The 19522-nt window shown below is 39.3% G+C and overlaps 1 protein-coding gene across 1 annotated transcript in view; it reads left to right on the top strand.

Moving 5' to 3' along the window:
• Nucleotides 1-19522, top strand: part of Mgam2 (maltase-glucoamylase 2 (putative)) — an 83375-nt gene that overhangs the window by 28749 nt on the left and 35104 nt on the right. The window contains exons 15-29 of the mRNA XM_036181843.1: nucleotides 1616-1787; nucleotides 2602-2718; nucleotides 6608-6762; nucleotides 6906-6990; nucleotides 7782-7838; nucleotides 8992-9116; nucleotides 9938-10026; nucleotides 10734-10783; nucleotides 12284-12451; nucleotides 13674-13829; nucleotides 15137-15370; nucleotides 16457-16611; nucleotides 17905-18073; nucleotides 18365-18461; nucleotides 18894-19006. Of these exons, the coding sequence (XP_036037736.1) occupies nucleotides 1616-1787; nucleotides 2602-2718; nucleotides 6608-6762; nucleotides 6906-6990; nucleotides 7782-7838; nucleotides 8992-9116; nucleotides 9938-10026; nucleotides 10734-10783; nucleotides 12284-12451; nucleotides 13674-13829; nucleotides 15137-15370; nucleotides 16457-16611; nucleotides 17905-18073; nucleotides 18365-18461; nucleotides 18894-19006 (1942 nt within the window). The remainder of the gene's footprint in view (nucleotides 1-1615; nucleotides 1788-2601; nucleotides 2719-6607; nucleotides 6763-6905; nucleotides 6991-7781; nucleotides 7839-8991; nucleotides 9117-9937; nucleotides 10027-10733; nucleotides 10784-12283; nucleotides 12452-13673; nucleotides 13830-15136; nucleotides 15371-16456; nucleotides 16612-17904; nucleotides 18074-18364; nucleotides 18462-18893; nucleotides 19007-19522) is intronic.

Raw genomic sequence — 19522 nt, 5'->3', positions numbered from 1 at the left:
ACATCCAAACATACGTGTTTCCTGGACAAGGGTTCTTTCTCTCCTGGTTGGCCCAATGTAATGGGAAGTCAAGACAGTGTAAAGAAACAGCCAGATGGTCCCTGCCTCTCCTATCCTTCCTCTTTGTTTGTTCTCCCCACCCCTGCTTCTCCTTTTTCTTTCTTCCTCCTTCATCCCCTCCTCCTCTCCCTTTCCTATCTTTCTCAGAAAATAGACCAAATAAACAAGACTCTGTTTCCTTGTCTCTCAAATGATGGAACTACAGCAAGTTCCCATCAGTCCCCCCTTGATCCAATATGCTTAACCTCTTAGATACCCGTGCCTAAGAATGAGGGTTGAGCAGGACAGTGAATGAGCCACAGGAGTTAGAGAGTGTTGAGAAAAGAGTCTCAGCTTGCTTCACTGCCAGTGCCTCTGTGTGATAAAAGTGCTATAAAATCGTAATTGAGTTTGTTAGTACGCTCTAAAAGTTCTGGTTAATAGTTAAAAAGCAATTGTGACTCAGTAAGAACTAGATGTCTTTATGACATACTTGGTCTTGGAAGAACAGGTTAAATTTCTAGAAAACAGTAAAGATAAATGGACCTTGACCTTTGGACATGAGGTACTGTTAGATTTAAAAAGTAAATATTTGAGTCATGCATTAGTTACTTCTTCATACCTGACTTTGGCCTCCATAATTTTTCATTCAGTGAGGACATCAGATCTGGAGGCATTGATCCGCTCAAGACATAACACAACTTCAGTTGGAAAAAATAGTTTGGGAACAGCAGCCAGAGGGCTAAGTTGAGTGAAATTTATCTCTCTCCAGGCTGAAAGGAGGCAGATCTTCTCAGAGATCATAAAATGATCATAAATAGGCCAGACCCAGACAAGGAAGGAAAAGAAATAGAAGGATCTCCAATAAGTTTTTTGTTTTTTTTTCTTCTAAACTGTCAATAAGATGCATGTTTGCTAGTCTGTACTCCCTAAACGCCTTCTCTCAACTGTAACCTCTCAGCTGCATTCTTGATCCTGTTTCAGTTTCTCTTTGTGTAAACTGAACACATCTTCCTCTTACCAACAGTGCTATAAAGGTAATGAGGGTAAAGAGTCCACACCAAGACACAGCCTGAACCAGAGCCAGGGTTATTATGCTAAGCAGGATTATACACAAGGCAGTAAGGCCTGGAGGGAAACAAAAAAGAAAAGAAAACACCACAAAAAAACAAAAATGCAAACAACAACAACAACAAAAACCCCAACTGATTAGAGTAGATGGGGCCAGAATCCAACTCATTGTGATACATGACATATATTGTCCTTCAAAAGAGCCAGACCAAAATCAGATCCAACAAGTGAGAGAATTCATAAAAATTATAATCAGGAGTACAGAAGCTGAAAGAAATTTCTTTGGAGGCTGGGACTAATCTGTATTATCTTATACAGGATGTTAAGCTTTACTCAAAACTGGGAAGCAACTCTTAAGAATGGCAGACTTGTGTGCAAGTCTAGTTTTTGATACTTCAGTTTTGTTGTTTTCCATTTGGTTGAAAAACCCATTGCTGCATTTGGCATAAGCTGGGTTCTAGATGGTCACAGATCGCCTCATGCACAACTGGCTGAACTTTTTCAGGGCCCTGGGAACTGTCTTCTCTCCCAAGAGGAGCTTCATTTTATCGCGTTCTACTTTTGCTGGGTCTGGCAAGTTTGCTGCTCATTGGCTGGGAAACAATTCAGCCACCTGGGATGATCTCCGATGGTCCATCCCCAGCATCCTTGAGTTTAACCTATTTGGCATCCCCATGGTAAGCCTCATTCTTAACCTTTGTCCTTTGTTACTCTTTCTATTATCATTCTTTAAGGTATCTGTAAAACTAAGGAACATGTCTCATGGTCTTTGTTTTGGCAAAATCAGTTTCTATGTGTGCTGTAAGATGGTTCTGAAGACAGAATGATATAAATGTTAACATTAGTTTCTCTTCCATACATACAGTCTCTGTAGGTAGGAAAGAATTACTATGAATCAAATGTATAAGTATAAGAAAAAAATCCGCTGGCCGTTGGTGGCACACACCTTTAATCCCAGCACTCAGGAGGCAGAGGCAGGCAGATCTCTGTAAATTCAAGGCCAGCCTGGGCTACCAAGTGAGTTCCAGGAAAGGCGCAAAGCTACACAGAGAAACCCTGTCTCGGGGAAAAAAAAGAGAAAGAAAGAAAGAAAGAAAGAAAGAAAGAAAGAAAGAAAGAAGGAAGGAAGGAAGGAAGGAAGGAAGGAAGGAAGGAAGGAAGGAAGGAAGGAAGGAAGAAAGAAAAGAAGAGAAAAAAGAAAAAAGAAAAAAAAAATCCTGCCAGGAGTGTAACAATGAATAGGAAAGTATGAGATTTGGGACTGAATGATGAGGAAGGGACTTCAATACAGGCATCTTATCTAGAAAGTTTGCTTAGTATATCCTAAAATGAACATCCTCTTGTTTCTCTGGGGCTTGCTTTGAGACTTTCGGATCTTTTAAGTGTTAAATAATATCAGAAAGAGATTCTTTTCCCTCCTCTACATAAGAATACAGCAAATGATTTTGCCTTTTTAGTAATCACTTGTTTGTATATGTGCTAATTCTCCAGGTAGGGGCCAACATCTGTGGCTACAGAAACAATGTCACAGAGGAACTCTGTAGAAGGTGGATGCAACTTGGAGCATTTTATCCACTGTCCAGGAATCACAATGGGCCTACATACATGGTGAGTTCCTCTAAGAAAAGAAATAGAAAGTTCGGGCTGGGGAGGTGGCTCAGCAGTGAAGAGCATTCACTACTCTTCCAGAGGACTTGGGTTCAATTCCCAGCTCCCACATAGTAGCTCACAACTGTCTGTAACTCCAGTTCCAGGGGGCCTGACACCCTCACACAGACATACATGCAGGGAAACACCAATGCACATAAAATAAAAATAAATAAGTTATTTAGCCAGGTGGTGGTGGCAGACATCTTTAATCCCAGCACTCGGGAGGCAGGAGGCAGAGGCAGGCGGATCTCTGTGAGTTTGAGGCCAGCCTGGGCTACAGAGTGAGTCCCAGGAAAGGGACAAAGCAACACAGAGAAAACCCTGTCTCGAAAAACAACAACAACAACAACAACAACAACAACAACAACAACAAAACAAAAGCACACAAACAAACAAAAAGAAGTAGGAAGTTCTTGAATAATATCTATTTGCTTTCAAAGAGGGGTTATAGAAAACTCCTACATACTGGCCCTCACTTTACAAAGGTAACCAAATCTGAGTGGCATGTCTAAAAAGCAGGGTATAAGCATGAAAACGTGAGAAGGATAAATATTTATATATTGAATTGCTTTCAAAAACTCATCCACAAAGGTGAGAACTTTTGGCACATCTTCTGTGCTGTGACCAGCCCTCTATCACATCCCATGTGGTGGCACATGCCTGTAAATCCCAGCACTCAACAGACAGAGGTGGAAGGATTGTTTTAGGTCAGTTGGGCCTACATAAGAAGACTTGTCTCAGAACATACAAAGGTAACTCATGTGAGGCCCTGGGTTCAATGCCTAGTACTACCACGACCACCAACAAAATCTACGCTGTTTCAATCACTTGTTATCACCTTGTATAAGATGGGACACTGGGAGGTCAATTTTTATATTAATATAAATTATTAATGTAACTATTAGCTATATCAATATATTATGATAACATACATAATATAGTATATCAATACAAATATTAATATAATATGATTACTCATACATAAGAGAGAACAAGGAAGAAAGATTATGAAGGGGTCAGTGATCTCAAATGTATTATTATCTTGTTATAACATCCTGTTTTTTATGAAAAGTTTGGGAGACCAGCCCTCTATCACATCCCATGATTCTTTCTACCATAATGCTTTTTTATCTAAAATAATAATTTTTGATGGGCAAGTCTATAAGAGTAGTTCAAAGTCCTTCTTAATGTGTTTATAGTACAGCAGGACCAAAAAAAAGTGATTTTCTTTTCTTTTAATAAAATAAGTTACAATTGAAATGTTTCAAACACAATGGCTTTGCTTTTAATAAACTCATTAAAGTGGCCTTGGAGACAACTAATGGATAAAATGCTTGCAGCACAAATGCAAGGAGCAATGTTAGGATGATCAGAGCCTGGTAAGAGCTGGGCAAGTATAGCAGTGCTCTGTGGTTGCAGCATTCTTGAGGCAGAGGAAGGGGACCTCAAAATAAGTAGGCTAGAGACACTATCTTGAATGGGTTAGTTGCAGTTCAGCAAGAGATCCTGCCTCAATAAATAAGTGTACCAAAGAAGATACTTGGCATCAACTTCGGATCTCTAAACTCACACTCAAATAAGTGTGTGTGTGTGTGTGTGTGTGTGTGTGTGTGTGTGTGTGTGTTGGCTAGTTTTATGTCAATTTGACAAAAGATAGAGGCATTTTGGAAGATGAGCTTCAATTGAGCAGCCTGTGGGCAAGCCTATGGTGCATTGGTTGATGATTGATATAGGAGGACCCAGATCACTATGGGTGCCACTACCCACAGGCCGCTAGTCTTGGATGCTGGAAGAAATGAAGCCGAGAAAGCCATGAGGAGCCAGTAGGAGGTACTCCTCTATGGTCTCTGCATCAGTTCCTACCTCAAGATTCTTGATTTATTTGAGTACTTGTCTTGGCTTCCTTTGATGATGGACTGTAATGTGGATGTGTAGGTAAAATAAACCTCTTCTTCCCAAGTTGCTTATGGTCATAGTGTTTCATCATGACAATTAAAAATTCTAACTCAGACAATGTATTCACATACAGGAGAACATATATACACACAAATACATATATCACACACATACATGCGCCAAAAATAAAAAGCAGCTCATGTGAGTAAGTCCATGATCATTTTGGTTCTGGCTCTTGACTTTGTGTGATGACATGTCTCTTCTAGGGAGATGTAGAGTCAATTCTTCAAAGTATTTTACTCTTCGATTCCTTTGTACATTTGTGTTCTGGAGAGAGAAGAACTATTTCTGAAGGTCTAAGTAGGTGATTTGGGGCAGAGAACATAGGTAGAGTTCACAAAACATGACCTGTCAAGACTCAGGTAGATAAGAACACTCAGCTGCCCCAGGTGACTAGGGTAAAGATCTAGTTATCTCCTAAAGTAGCTTTTTCCAATGGAATTATAACAAGAACTCTGCATGTCCTTTTAAATTTAAATTTGGAAGTTGAAACACATAGGGGACACTTAACATATATCTTTTGTAACTCAATATATTCATAGCATTATTATTTAACTAGTGTTCAGCATAAAGGATTAGTGTTTGAACTACTTACCTTACATCTTGTTCAAAGTCTTCAAAACTTAGCTTATACTTTTAGCACACTTCAGTTTGTGTGTTAAAGTTGTAGAAGTTGATGTAAAATATAATTCCATAAGGCAGTGTAAAAGCTAACAGAAATAATATTTTACATTGATACAGCCTCAAGATTCGCACTTGAGTTAATCATCAGCCAGTTAGGTAGAGCTGGGTTCTTCAGTCTTAGAAACCACATCTCAGGGTCTCAATCAGCACAACATCCAGTACAGCTCTACATTTTCTCAGTCGGAAACGTCTATTTTTTTCTGTGTTTAGCCTTAGTGTTTTCATGAACTCTACACTAGGGTCATAGAATGGCTGGCTGTATTTAGGAAAGAGTTGGGCCTCATAAAGAAAAGCAGAGGAATAGATTCACATAATTTTCTCCAAAATTCAGTTTCTATCATGTGATACAAGATGAGAAGTCAAATGTGATATATACATCTTTCAGGTCTTCTGAACTATGAAGAGAATGAGCAAAATGAATGCGTACTACTGATGGCAAATGTCTACCTCTAGGTCCTAGGAAAATTAGGTTGCTCTGCTCAAGGGTTCTTTGTTTGCTCCTTGATAAAATCTGCTAAAATTAGTCTTTATTATGTTTCTACATGTTGTATTAATATACCAAGGAAGATATAAAGGCCATTATCTTTGGGGTGTAGAAAATGAAATTAACTGTGATGGCTAAGACAATTACAGCGGAAACTACCCCCCCCCCAAAAAAAAACCTTAAAAAGTGCAAATTCACAAAATTCCAGAGAAAAGATTTGGAATATATATCATAGTTAGGCAATGCAAATTAAGTAAATGGATTTTTAAAAATTGTAAAAGTAAGTTTAGATCAAATGATTATTATTGTTCTCTCTCAAGTGAAATATGAAGTACCTCAAATATGTGTGGGCATGTCTCTGTAGGAAGTAGATCCCCTTTGGCTTCTTTATGGCCATTGCAACCCTTGCGGTATCTTCTTGTCACTCGGGACTTTTTTATGGCCATTGAAACCCTTGCAGTATCTTCTTGCCACCTGGGATGTCTATAGTCTGCACTGAGAAGAATCTGTCAAGTGAAAATTGCCATTTGAATACATGTCTATTCTGGAGAACTCACATGATCTGTGATGTTTTTCCAGCCATAAAACAAGGGGACCAAGCTCAATTGAGTTCTGAAAATATTCCAACCTTCTCCAAACTGGAGAACATGGTTGTGTTCATCTAGGAAAATTCTGTATCACAATAGAAAGAAATATTCACTGATTTCTTGCATTTCCTTCTAGGATAAGGACCCTGCTGCCTTTGGCCTTAACTCTATGCTGTTGGAATCCTCGAGACATTATCTGAACATCCGTTATACCTTACTGCCCTATCTCTACACCCTCTTCTACCGTGCTCACACACTCGGGGAGACAGTAGCAAGGCCCCTCGTACATGAGTGAGTTTCTAGACCAAGGTCTCCCATTCAGATCACAAGTTTCCTTTACCTTGCTAGTGTAACAAGGTCCATTAAGATATGTGTTGCTGTCTCCTCCTGTAAATTACACTCACTTCACTGTGAATATACTCTATGTTTTATAGGTTCTATCAAGACCCAGCCACATGGGAGGTGCATGAACAGTTCTTATGGGGGCCTGGACTCCTTATCACACCTGTGTTATATGAAGTATGTTTGTAATCTGAAAAATGGAATGGGATGTTCTCATAGCTTGATAGCTGATAATCTAAATGTTGAGTATATGATTGTGCTTAAGTCTAAATATAAATATAAATGAGAACAATCATGAATGTTTGGAAAGTAAGAATTCTTGGTTACAATGATGCATAAACTAAAACAGATTCTATGCTATAAAATTACCTTTAAAAACTATGTTCTTAGGCATGTGATCATACACTGAAATGGGCTTTGAATGCCTTGGTGTATATAGGTTCATGCATGTGCACAGACTATCTATATATCCTCTTATTCAGGGGAATTGGGTTGGGAAGACAGAATAGGTTGTAAAGGTGTAAGGAGGGAAAGTGTGGAGGAAGGATTATTATGATACTGATCATCTTGTTAAGTCTGCTCACATAGCAATCAAGAAAAAAGATAGCTGCTGGTGTCTCAACTACAACTGGCTTTGCTCAACAAGTGACTTTATTCTCTTGTGGATGTGGTTGGCTTCGCCTACTCTGCACTAATAGATGGCATAACTCCAAGAGTGAAACTCTCTGCTTCCAGAAAATTCATGAGTGCAGAAGCCAAATGAACTTAATTTCTAGGTCCAGCTTGGCTTTGAATAAACTGTTTGGCCTTTCTGGGTTCATGTGCTTTCACTGGTATAGTAAGATAATCTCAGATGGCTCTTAGGATTATTCAGAGGGCCAGGGGCAATGATGTGAAGGTGCTTTCTAAATTATAAAGAGGTGTGTGTGTGTGTGTGCTAATATTGCTTACTGATTTTATTTCCTTAGGGAATGGACCAAGTGAAAGCCTATATCCCAGATGCCATCTGGTATGACTATGAGACAGTAAGTAAGGTGGCTTCTGTCATTTCAGAGACCTCTTCTAAATTCTAAAACAGAATTCTTGGGAGTTCATGGTAATATTTCACAAGCCTTTACAGTCAGTTGATTGAGAATGTTTTGAGACATCTTAGTCTCTTCAGGCTGGTATAATGAAGGACCCCACACTGCATAATTTATAAACAACAGAACTTTATTGTCCATAGATCTTGGAGGTTATAAAGTCCAAGATCAAGGTCTTCTCAACTTCATCAGTGGGAGCTTCTCACCACTGAGTTGTCACTCAACTCAACCACTTGTCCAGAGGAATCATCTCTTAGTAGTATCACATACAGTATTAGTTTCCAACATACAAACTTTAGAAGGACATTAACATTCATGCCACAGAAGAAGACATTTCCAACAGCTGCCATAGGTTTATAGGATCTCACTGTCTCAATCATCTCAATCTGATTGCTTTGCTGATAATTAGGACTAATCATAGCATTAACTGTTGTCTGTGGAAGCAGAGAATTCAAGCTCAGTGAAATTACAGTGTGTCAGTCAACTTTAAGTTACTACAACAAATACCTGAGGCAGTAAGCTTATAAGAAGAAAGGGTCTCTATATTTTTACTTTTAATTTCAGAAGTTCTAGTCCTTGGTTCTATTGCTTTGGGCTAGTAGTGGCAGGCTATTTTTCTGAAAGCAGGAGAAGGAACAAAACTATGCTAAAAATCAAACAAACAATCAATCAAACAAACAAACAAACAAACAAACACCTCATGACTACAAAGTGGCAGAGAGTAAAAAGAAGAGATCAGGGCCTTACAATTCCCTATTGAGAGCAAAACTCTAATGACTTAAAAACTCATGCTAAACCCACCCTTTGAAGTTTCTATCAGCCCCCAGTAGCACTGAACCAGGGACCAAGACTTTAACACATAAGACTTTGGGGGACATCCAAGATACAAACTGTAAAACATAGTATGGTGAGAGATAAACAAGAGGGGAGGTTGGTGTCTCAGCTCTGCTCCCTATTAACCATTCATCTTGGAGAAATCACCTCACTTTGGAGGTCTCCATCTTCTTGTCTCTAAAGTGAGGACTTGACTAAGGGATATCTATGGTCCTTCTTGTCTGCAGTCCTCTATCTGGTCTGTTTTCCTTTTGTTGCTTAGGAACTGGCTATCCAATGGAGGAAACAGTTTGTAGACATGGTACTACCAGGTGACAGGATAGGGCTTCACCTTCGAGGCGGCTACATATTTCCCACCCAGCAGCCACACAAAACCACAGAGGCCAGGTAAGACCCAGTGTCTTCTAACTACTCTGATGTTCAGTGGGGCTTCCTGGAGGAGACAAGCAAGGATCAAGAGGAGATGGGCCAAATGAATGTAGCTACTGTTGGCAATCTTCTCCTCATCTCAAGGGCCCCAAATTGTCTTCATTGTCTTCAGAGAGGGTAGATGCAGTCTCACTTTCCTTCTCAGTTTTGTAGTTCTTCTATTTGGATGGAATCAGATTATAGAAATAGTCAAAATAATTTTCATGAGGATTTCTTTTGGGACAGAAATTATCTTACCATGTATTCCCCAATACATGAGACAAATTTAGGAGGAGGCAAAGGTCAGCATGACTTGGAGTTTCAGGGCTCAGATTCTGGAGACTTTGAGTTCTAACTCTGGAGTGACAACATCCTACATATGGTAAGCTTGGACAGCAAATCTGTGTCATACTTGTTACCGATAAACTGGAGAAGATGACGGCCTGATCTTTTATCACCTGAGGGTTAAGTGGATTACTACAGATGACAGGATCTGGACACATCCTGGAGAGTGCCTGTTACAGAGTCCTAGAAGCATTGTTAGAATAATCACAAACCTAGTTTTCAGGAACCACCTCACCCTGCCATTGTTCTTGCATTTTCTCTTTTCCACATCCTGGTATCTCCCCACACCCGTGTTTCCACAATGCTAGTATATACTCAGTTTCTGGGGTGGACTCTGGAGGATCCATCCCTATGCATTAAGGGATAGACTCATCAAGGGGTACATTCATCGATGGGCAAATTCATCCATTTCTGCTTGTCTTTTATTGTCTGAAACTTGCAATTGTTCTCCTCAGCCGGAAGAATCCCTTGGGCCTCATTGTTGCCTTGGACTATAAGCGAGAAGCAAATGGCCAGTTGTACTGGGATGATGGTGTGTCTAAAGGTAGACTTCCAAATGGAATCACAGTGGTGGTTCTTAGTGAAAATTCTTTGCCAAAAAGGCACCAACCCCATTATCACTGTTGTATGCTTTAGTATCTTAGGTTTTAGTAGCTTGGAAAATTAAAACTCATTCTGAAAATTCCATTAGCCAGCTTCACATGTAGACCTTCCTATGTTATTGACATGGCCAATGGAATAAATAATATTGCATTTTCTTTCATTATTTGTTTCTGCATATCATCATTAACATCAAGCAATACCTTAGCAAGGCACTGTTTCAGTTACCATTGAGAAAGATATATCTGGTGTAGGTTTTGTGTTTTTCATTGTAAGTTTTGATATGACTAAAACACAGAAGCTTTTAGGCTGAGTGGAATTAGAATTTATTAATATTTGATACCCATTATTGCTCTGCATGGAAGGCATAGAGATGAATGTGACATAAACATTGATCTTGACAAGCTCATGGTATAATATGATAGAGAACCATAATGAAAATCAGCATATTTAAATGCTGGCAAGTGGAGCCACAGAGGGCCATGTGACTTCAGTGAAAGTAGTCCATTAAGGTTCTACACAGATTAAAAAACATGTGATTTTGGATGAGCAGAACTATATACAGAAGTATTCCCAATGAGGAGGATGTAACTCCACAGTTTCATTGTTTCCCAGAGTAATGGAACATACACGTCTACCCATCTCTTTCAGGCACAGTGATAGAAAGGAAGTACATTCTGTATGATTTCTCTGTTACATCTGTAAGTACCATTTTTAAGGAACATATATTTCATGTTTCCTATTGTGATTATGTTTTGAGGTTTTGGTGTTCTATGTATGCTTTTATTTCTCTGAAATTCAGGCTGAAGTCTTAAATTAGCACATGCTTTTTTATGTATGAAACATCTGAACTGTTTTCACAAAGTGGCTGTGTAGTCTATAATTCTACCACCAATATGTAAGTGATGCTGTTTGAGGCTGTTGACATTTTTTCAGTTTAGCTATTCTGTGTGACCATTTCTGGTGACTTTAACTTTGCCTTATTATTTCTCCAATGACTAATCATGTTGAAATCTTTGCATATGTCTATATCTGCCTTTTCCATATCTTGGCTGAAAAAAAATCACCTCTTTGTCCATATTTAGATTTGGATGTTTTTTGGCATTGGTTAATAGCTCAGTTTTAATGGTTTTTAAATGTCTGTGATACCTATCCTTCATTCAATATTTTTGCAAAGACTTTCTTCTGTATGTAGGCTTCTCCTTTCTTCCTCTTAAAGAATTTTACAAAGCAAACATTTAAATTTGGCTATACCTAATATCTTTCTCTTCTGGATCATGCCTTTTGATGTCATGTCTAAGAACTCTTTGCCTGGCCTTAGAACCTTAGTGTTCTGTGAAATTTTATTATCCATATCTAACTCTAAGATCTATATTGGACTACTTAATATATGTCAGACTTAGGTCAAAGTTCATCTTTTGGCCTATGTAGGTCCAGGTGCCACTGTACCTTTGTTGAAACAGCTCCCTCCTCCTCCTCCTCCTCCTCCTCCTCCTCCTCCTCCTCCTCCTCCACCTCCTCCTCCTTCTCCTCCTCCTCTTTCCACTCTCTTGCTTTTGAAATCCTGTCCAATTCCACTAGGGCGTATTTGTTTGTAGGGAACTGTATTCTTTGTACTTAGCAAGGTGTGCCCCTCTCCCTCAGAGTCCAGTCCCACTGCCTTCTGGGCTTAGCTCAGCTTTGCTGCTTTTCAACTGTGTTTCTATAAATAAGTCATTTAATTTCTCTGTGCTTTAGTATCTTCATCTGAAAATAAATGGAGATTGCAAACTCATAACTTGCTGAACCATCTAAATGGGATAGTATATTCAAGATGCTTAAGCATATTGTCTGGCATACATTAAGCATTCATAAAATTTAGCTTTTATTATTAATGTTCAGATAAAAATTAAAAATTATTATGGCACTTTTATGTGTGTTTGATGTTTGTGTGTCATTTGGGTTTTGTGAATGTTTGAGTCTCTTTCTTTGCTTTGTAACCACTTAAGCATGCTACATGTCAAGATCATATTTTCTGAATAATAGAATCAGAAAAGAGCCAGTTAACCAAAGAAGAGAGTGCTGGTGTCTGAAACAATCTGTGCCAGGGGTGGCCACTGATGAATTTAGAAAAGAAAACAGAGGCTAAGAAGACAGCCTGGGTCAGGAGTTGTTGAATTTGTACATTCAATCTCTAAAATGATTTTCTTCCCCCTCCCCAGAATCATTTACAGGCAAAAATTATAAATAATAATTACGTGGATCCCAATGACCTCATGTTTACAGACATCAGAATCTTGGGGCTGGACAAAGAGCCAACTGGTCTTAATGTCTTACTTAATAACAATATCATCCCCATTTCAAGCTACAAGTACAATGCTTCAGCAAAGGTGAGAGATCGTTCCATCTGTAGGACTCTGGCTGAAAGCACTGGCCTGGGATTTTGGCAGCTTTCCCTCTCTTGCCTTCACGAATTTGGATAGTCACAGCGACAATTTTCTTGCTGAGATAGTCACCAACCGTATCATAGGGAGGATCCAGGAGAAATGTGTGCGTGCGAGTATGAATAATGTCTCTTGTTGACATTAGAGCCCTAAGAGAAGTTCTTTTCTGCTCATTTAAAGTTAGATAAGATGCTCTTAGAGCACTGACTGCTCTTCCAGAGGTCCTGAGTTCAAGTCCCAGCGACCACATGGTGGTTCACAACCATCTGTAATGAGATCTGGCACCCACTTCTGTAAACTAAATAAATAAATCTTTTTAAAAAAAGTTAGATAAGATGGTCTCAGATGGAATGGTAAAAATGAGGTTCAATAAATTGTCCTAGTTCAGGGGAGTATTTACAGTTTGTCATTTGTTAAAGTTAGAACTACCCTTGAGACACAGCTGATGTTTTTCCTTGCTTCTATTTCTATAAAGCTATTTTATATTATCACATAAAATGTAAGTGGGGGAAAAAAAAACCTAAGTTATATTCTAATTTAGTCATCACTGAGTGATTTCCTTACCTGATAAACTCATACAAAGCATTTTAGTTATTGGTGTTCTCACTTAAGACCCGAGAAGTGCATTGTTTCTTAGGTAAACTGTCTTTCTTCCAGAAAATACATGTAGCACAGGATAGGACAAAACTTCTAAGCAGGATGGGGTGCTGATCTTGGCTATTCTCTCCTGATTGTGAGATCTTATACATGTTATAACATCTGTATCATGGAGACGACCATAGTACTCATAGCACTGGGTCACTCTATAGAATTAATGCACACAATGTATAATATGATTGTCATAGTGTTTGGCTCATATGTATGCTCAGTAAAACTGATCTGTTAATTACTGCCATCATTAGTCACATTAACAAGCACTATACCAAAAGGATAATAAGACTAAAAATGACATCCGCACTGTGATCCTCACACCTTAATATGGCTAATTTGCTCCACGTTCCATACTTTGACAGTGGCCCCAAAAGGTCAGGAATCAAACAACTTCCAAGTATTCTAAGGTGATATTGGAAAAAAGCTGATGGTCCTGACTTCCTGGCCATCAGCCAATGACACTGTCTCCATAGCTCTGAGTCACCTGGTTTGTCATTGGAGTCTCTTCTCTCCCTAGGTGTTGGTCATCAATAACCTCACAGGGCTGAAACTAGGACAAGAATTCTCCATTGAGTGGACTCTTGTATTCAGTGACCTGGACAAGTTTAACTGCTTCCCCGAGGATCCTGTGGTCTCCGAGGAGAGCTGCAAGCAGCGGGGGTGCCTCTGGGAGGTAATGACTGCAATGGCCAGGAAATTGTAAGAATTTTGCACCAAGTAGTTGGACACCTGGAAAGCACTTTGAAAAGGTTGATTGATGACTTGACGGTCATCTTGAGGGTATGATGTTATGCATTTTGTGAATTCCATGTGATGGGTGATCTATACAGGTTTCCCACAATTACTCTGCATCTAAAAAAATCATTGCCAGTCTAATTGCCTCTTTAACTATATCATTTAAAAAAATCCTAATTTGAACTATTAGAGAAGATAAAAAGGATCAAAGGGAGGGAAGGAGGGGATAAGAGGGTAATACAAGGGTGATTATAGTCCAACTTTATTATATGGATTTATAAAAAATATTACCACAAAACTTATTGTTTTTGGAACCAATACATGCTAGTAAAACAGTCTTACCATCACAGTATACACTGTGCATTTAATATTGTAAGTAAACAGCTTTTGTTTACTGGAAATCCTAAATGGAAAGTGTAAGTCTTGTCCAATCTGTTTGAATGATGGAGAGAATAAAATCAGAAAAAGTTAGCAACTGCATTGAAAGCAGGAGACACAAAGAGGACCCTAACTGAGGGTTATGGTACCGGATTAGGCTTTCTGTTCCATCATCATTCACACTTCACTCTTCACAGAAGGTGAGTGTGTGTATGTGTGTGTGTGTGTGCACATGTGCGCGCGTGTGCACACACACTTGTGACTTTAATTGAACCTGGATCCTTTGCTATGGCTGCTATAGCACTAGAAAATCACTTAGAGAATACCAATTTTATTATCCTCAGGTAAAGAAAGAATCATGAAGTCAGAGATCAGGGTGTTGTAACAGGGTTGGTTCCTTTTGGGGACCATGAGTGAGATCTGGTCCATTATTCACCCTTAGATTCTGGTGGTTTGTTACTAGTGTATCACATTTCTTAGCCTGTGTAAGATCTCTGCTTTCATGACTTTATGGTGCTCTCCTAATTGTATGCTTGCCTGTTTGTCTGAATTCTCCCTGCTAACAAGTGTACTAGTCATATTGCATTAAAGCCTACCCTAATGACCTCATCTTAACTTGATCATCTGCAAAGACCTTATCTCCATCATGTCACATGCATACTACCAAGGCTTAGGACTTCTCTCTCTCTCCTCTCTCTCTCTCTCTCTCTCTCTCTCTCTCTCTATCTATCTATCTATCTCAGAAAGGAACATTTCAACCTATTTCAAAGTTCTTAGAAGCTTACTCTGTGTTAATTGGTTTCTTCAGTGATTAGCATTTCAAAATGTTGTGTAGAAGCTCACCAAGAATTCTTCCTACTATTCCAGCACACAACTACTCCTGGAGTGCCTACCTGTTTCTATGACACCATTCCCCAGTATGCTGCCAGTAACATTCAGTACCAGCCCACTGGCATCACCATGGACCTGGCCCTCCTGGCAGACTCAACATCTGCCCGGGCAGCAGCAGCTACAAACATCGTCTCTGATCCTCTTTCTGGAAAGATCAGCTCTCTTAAACTGAATGTGAACTACCATACAGAAAACATGCTGCAGGTCAAGGTAATCCTCATGTTACTCTTGCTGGTTCGTAACATGGATGTTTTTGACTCAAGGCTCTGTACACATGAGATCATTGAAAGACTGTTAATGGCCAGGCATGGTAGTGCATGCCTTTGATCTCTGTACTCAAGTGGCAGAAATAGGTGGATCTCTGTGAATTGGAAGCCAGCCTGGTCTGAGTAGCGAGTTCCAAGCCAGTCAAAGCTACATTGAGACTTTGTCACAAACAAACAAACAAACAAACAAACAAACAAACTGTTAGTGCAAATCTCTATGTTACAGATGTGTACACAAATTTCTAAAGCGTCTTATTAATAGAAAACATGGAGCCAGATATACAGGTGAAAACCTGAGAAAGATCAGAGAAATAGGGAAAGCCACAGCTGACCTCACCTCACCAACTCCACAGCTTCCAAAAGCAAGATACTTCCTGTTGACACACGCCTATATGCCTTGCTGTTTTGCCACCTGATTTGCTCTCTCCGTCCAGCTACATCACTTCTTCTTCCTGCCCAGCTCTATCACTTCCTGTCTGTCTGTACAGACCTCCAGATCTCTATGGTTGGTGCTGGGATTAAAGGAGTATGTCACCATGCCTGGCTCTGTTCCCCAGTGTGGCCTTGAACTCACAGAGCTCCTGACAGATCCCTACCTGCCAAGTGAGAGGATTAAAGGCATGTGCTACCGTTGCCTGACTTCTGTGTTTACTTATAATGCTGGCTTTTTCCTCTGATCTCCAGGCAAGCTTTATTTATTAAAGCACAAATAAAATATCACCACATTTCAGCACAAATAAAATATCATCACACAGATGCATAAGTTGATACCTTCAGAAGCAAAGGTCAGAAAGGTAGTAGATAGCTAGTCAGGATGTGAACTTAGATTATTATGATCAATATTCTATATCACACATGTCATTAAAAACCTATTCTGTCTCCCTGAAAAGCATGAGTCTACTTTGTGGGAAACACATAGAAGAGACACTAACTCATTTCCAGCAGTTTTAGTAACTTCTGTAATGGGAACTCTCAATATGCATTAGTGTCAGCTGAAGATACCATTAAAACTCGGTTTTCTCCTTCCCAGATTTATAGCCCTACTAACAAGAGATATGAGGTCCCAGTACCTCTGAACATCCCTCCTTCGCCACTTGGCTCCTCTGAGAACTGTCTGTATGATGTCACAGTTAAAACCAACCCATTTGGACTCCAAATCAGACGGAAAAGCTCCAGTACTGTGATGTAAGCTCTGTTTATTTGGTCCTAATCAAAGCGACTGTAGATCTAATTACAATGATTGTAATCACAGCAAGCGAACCACTAATTTCTGAGACAACATAGTATTATGCACATGTTTGTTAAAGTAAACATCAATTTCTTCTGATTCTGTAGGGAACTGATTTTCTGCTACTCATTTAACTCAGAAAGAAATAATGAAAAGTTTTTTTTTTTTTTTAAGAAGATGTGTTATTTGACTTCAGAAAAAAAGAAAATTTGTTCTGTTTATTGTAATTGCTAACTAGGACAGAAAACTCTACTTAATAAGCATGACAGATTTCATATGTCATGAGTTTGTTCTCAATTAAGCATCATTAAGAAATAGCTGAGGAGGGGTTGGGGATTTAGCTCAGTGGTACCCTGGGTTCGATCCTCAGCTCCACAAAAAAAAAAAGAAAAAAGAAAAAAAAAAAGAAAGAAATAGCTGAGGAAGCAGGAGAGAGGCACAGAGGTCCCCAGGGAGAGAAATGGCTTCCTACAGTCATTGCTCCTATTCCTACCATAGACAAAGCCTTTCCATGGTGTGAACTATGCAAGGATTGTCAGTCATCAATTATGTTATCTCTAGGTCTTGTCCTGCTGTTGAAGATGTGGATTTTGCCTGAGAGGAAGTTCTCTGCCCCATTAGAGATTGTCACATACATATGCATGTCTGTTTTTCCTGTGTGTGCCTTTTGTTGATTTAACTGTGTATCCAGTATTTGCTTTCTGTCTTCAGGAAATTACTTGCAATCTAACAGTTGTTCTAAGAGTTTCATATTTTTCTTTTTTCTTTTTTGGTTTTTCGAGACAGGGTTTCTCTGTGTAGCTTTGCGCCTTTCCTGGAACTCACTTGTTAGACCAGGCTGGCCTCGAACTCACGGAGATCCGCCTGCCTCTGAGTTTCACATTTTTCTATTGCACAGTAGTTTTTTTATACCTCATTCATAGGTTCCTACAAGCTGATGTATCAGGCTTTAAGAACAGGGAATAAAAGGATGAATGAGACATGTTCTTTTCCCTCTCTCTCCCTTAATGAGCCCATGACCCAGCAAAAGGACTCTTAGTCTTGCAAACCACAGAATAGAGATGCAAATGTGGAAACTTGGAGCTGAATTATGGCCACTGTTATGATCTGGTTCATTTAATAACACTTGAATCAGGATCAGATGTCCAATAATTGGGGGCTTCCAAGTGAATTAGGCACCAAAACAGGTTTTGTGTTTTCTCTGGCCTATGATTTGTAGTTCAGCATTGAAGTCTGCTTTTGTATTGCAGTTGGGATTCTCAACTCCCTGGCTTCACCTTCAGTGAGATGTTCCTTTCCATTTCAACTCGTCTTCCATCTCAGTACATCTATGGCTTTGGGGAAACAGAGCATGAATCTTTCAGAAGAAACATGAGTTGGAACACATGGGGAATGTTTGCTCGGGATGAGCCACCAGCGGTAAGAACAAGAATATAATTAGCAATCATGTTCTCTTTATCTAAACTAATTCAAATTCTTGTGTCCATAAATGGTTCTATATTCATCAGCCTTTCCTTGCACTAACAAATTATGCTTTCAGATCCAAAAGGGCATATGCCCTCATGCCCTTTTGCTTGTAAAACATTTAATTTCTCTACTCCTGTGGAACACAACTTTTCACTGTTGAGTATGGGTTTACTGTTTGCTTTGTGATATGGATGCAATTTATTGGGTTTTTATTTGTAATTACCTTATAGTTCTTTCTTACAGTACAAGAAGAATTCCTATGGTGTTCACCCTTACTATATGGCATTGGAAGAGGATGGCAATGCCACTGGAGTGCTCCTGTTGAACAGCAATGCCATGGGTAAGACAGAGATGCACATGCATATGCCACCAGAGACAACTGTGACGACCCTGTTGGAGTCTAGGATGTTACTAGAAATAAGGCCATTCAAGGGCAAGGAAAATTGGATACAATGGCTTTCACTCAATCACCTATTAATTCAAGATTTATTAACTATTCCAAACCACGTATGAAATGTGAAATTTTGGCTCTCTATGTTCCCTTATTTTCTGTGACATTTTAGCTTATTTTCCATAGGGTGACATAAGTTGTTGGGATTGTATATTTTATTTTAGGCATATGGAGTCCATCTTGAACCCACTGCCTAAGAGAATACTTTCTAGAGGAGGAAGATGTTAAAGCGTGAGGGTGAAAATGGAAAAGTTCAGGATAGATTCTCCATCAGGGTAACTTATGGCTACTTACCAATTTGGCTTTTTTAAATCTTTACAGATGTGACACTTCAGCCTACCCCTGCCCTGACATACCGCACCATAGGAGGGATTCTGGACTTCTATATGGTTCTGGGGCCAACACCTGAACTTGTAACTCAGCAATACACACAGGTTGGAAACTTGTCTATCCATTGATAAACCATCACATATTTGGTGCACATTGCTACCATGTTCTTAACACTGAGATAAGATCCTTTTTGTTTATTTTACTCACGGGTGCTCCTATGAGAGAACTGCTATACTTCTTGCAATCTAAAACAGTTGTTTAAGGAGTTTTACATTTTTCTGTTTGACAGTGGTTTTGTAGACCTCACTCAAGCTGACATATCAAACTGTAGTGTTATGAGGTACTGACAGCATGCCAATAACCCATGTATGTCTTGATCACTTGGTCAGTAGTCTATTGAAGAGTTTCTGATGAAGATTCATTATGAATGTGTCAGGTTTTCTGAAGGAATGGCTAGGCAATGGGAGGAAACCTCAGCTACAATGTTTCTGTGCTTCACCTCCCTGGCTGTTCTATATTTGACTTCCTTATTTATCTTGAGTGAGACTTCTTAGAACTCAAAAGAATTGTTCAAATTTCTTCCTTAAGAATTCTAGTAGCATCCATTTATTTCACTTAGA

Source organism: Onychomys torridus, chromosome 3 (assembly GCF_903995425.1).
Source record: "Onychomys torridus chromosome 3, mOncTor1.1, whole genome shotgun sequence".
Taxonomy (NCBI): Eukaryota; Metazoa; Chordata; class Mammalia; order Rodentia; family Cricetidae; genus Onychomys; species Onychomys torridus.
The sequence above is the reverse complement of the archived record's forward strand: the minus strand, read 5'-3'. Positions and strand labels throughout refer to the sequence as shown.